The sequence below is a fragment of the Buceros rhinoceros genome, unplaced genomic scaffold (genome assembly GCF_000710305.1).
Source record: "Buceros rhinoceros silvestris isolate BGI_N320 unplaced genomic scaffold, ASM71030v1 scaffold23085, whole genome shotgun sequence".
Lineage (NCBI taxonomy): Eukaryota > Metazoa > Chordata > Aves > Bucerotiformes > Bucerotidae > Buceros > Buceros rhinoceros.
The window spans coordinates 4,958-5,787 of NW_010411483.1; the positions used below are offsets into that span (position 1 = coordinate 4,958).

Below are 830 nucleotides of genomic sequence, written 5' to 3' on the forward strand. Positions count from 1 at the left end.
AAAAAAGGGGGCGGGGGGGGGCGAGGGGGTTGCTTGTGCACAGCAGAATGTGACCCAGCCAATCCCACCCCTGTTGTGATGCCTGCAGGGATTAAAATCAGCACCTCAAAGTCCTGTCCTGTGGCTGCCTGCCCCAAGCCAGGGCTGAAGTGACCCATCGGAATCTCGCTACCCCAGCGCTAACAGAGGGGTTTATCTGGGTAGGACTGTCCCCGCCACTGCAGCCGCCTGGGACAAGCACAGCTCCAGGAATGCAGCACACTGGGATTTCCCCAAGCTTTTCCACCCCGGACAGTCTCTCAGCTGCCGCCCCCACAGCCCAGCTGCAGACCCACTCCAAGGCAGACAGAAGATTTCAGTTACATCATTTTCCTGGCTCTGCTCCCACCAGCCTCCCCACAAGCCAAGAAGATTTTCTATCAGTGGGAGGCTGAAAGCTCATTTACAAACAGGGAGCTCCTCTCACAACGAGCCCAGGCAGGCGCGGGTGTAGACGTGGGAACGGAGAGCTGGCTTTTACAGCTGTAAGAGGGGACTCCTCCGGCCGCTAAAGCAAGCGGCACGATCTCCTGGCCCGCTCTGACATCAGCCTCAGCAGGCTGCCATCCCCACACTCCCACCCAGCTCACAGCTAGCAAAGAGGTTCTTGCGGTGGGAGACATTTAGGAGCACCCTGCCCGCCCGCCCAGCCCTCGGAGCGGGCTGCTCACCGTACGGGTAGCCCCACGTGCTGTACTCCGGAGGCAGAATGAGAGAGCTGGCTGTGGGGACAGGCACCACGTTCCCCTCGGCGTAGTAAGGGACAGTGGCTCCCGTCGCCAGGCAAAGCG

The 830-nt window shown here is 60.7% G+C and overlaps 1 protein-coding gene across 1 annotated transcript in view; it reads right to left on the reverse strand.

Moving 5' to 3' along the window:
- ARRDC1 (arrestin domain containing 1) overlaps positions 1 to 830 on the reverse strand; it is a gene marked incomplete at its 5' end in the record, with an annotated part of 17,051 nt that overhangs the window by 302 nt on the left and 15,919 nt on the right. The window contains one exon of the mRNA XM_010136042.1: positions 711 to 830. Within this exon, the coding sequence (XP_010134344.1) occupies positions 711 to 830 (120 nt within the window). The remainder of the gene's footprint in view (positions 1 to 710) is intronic.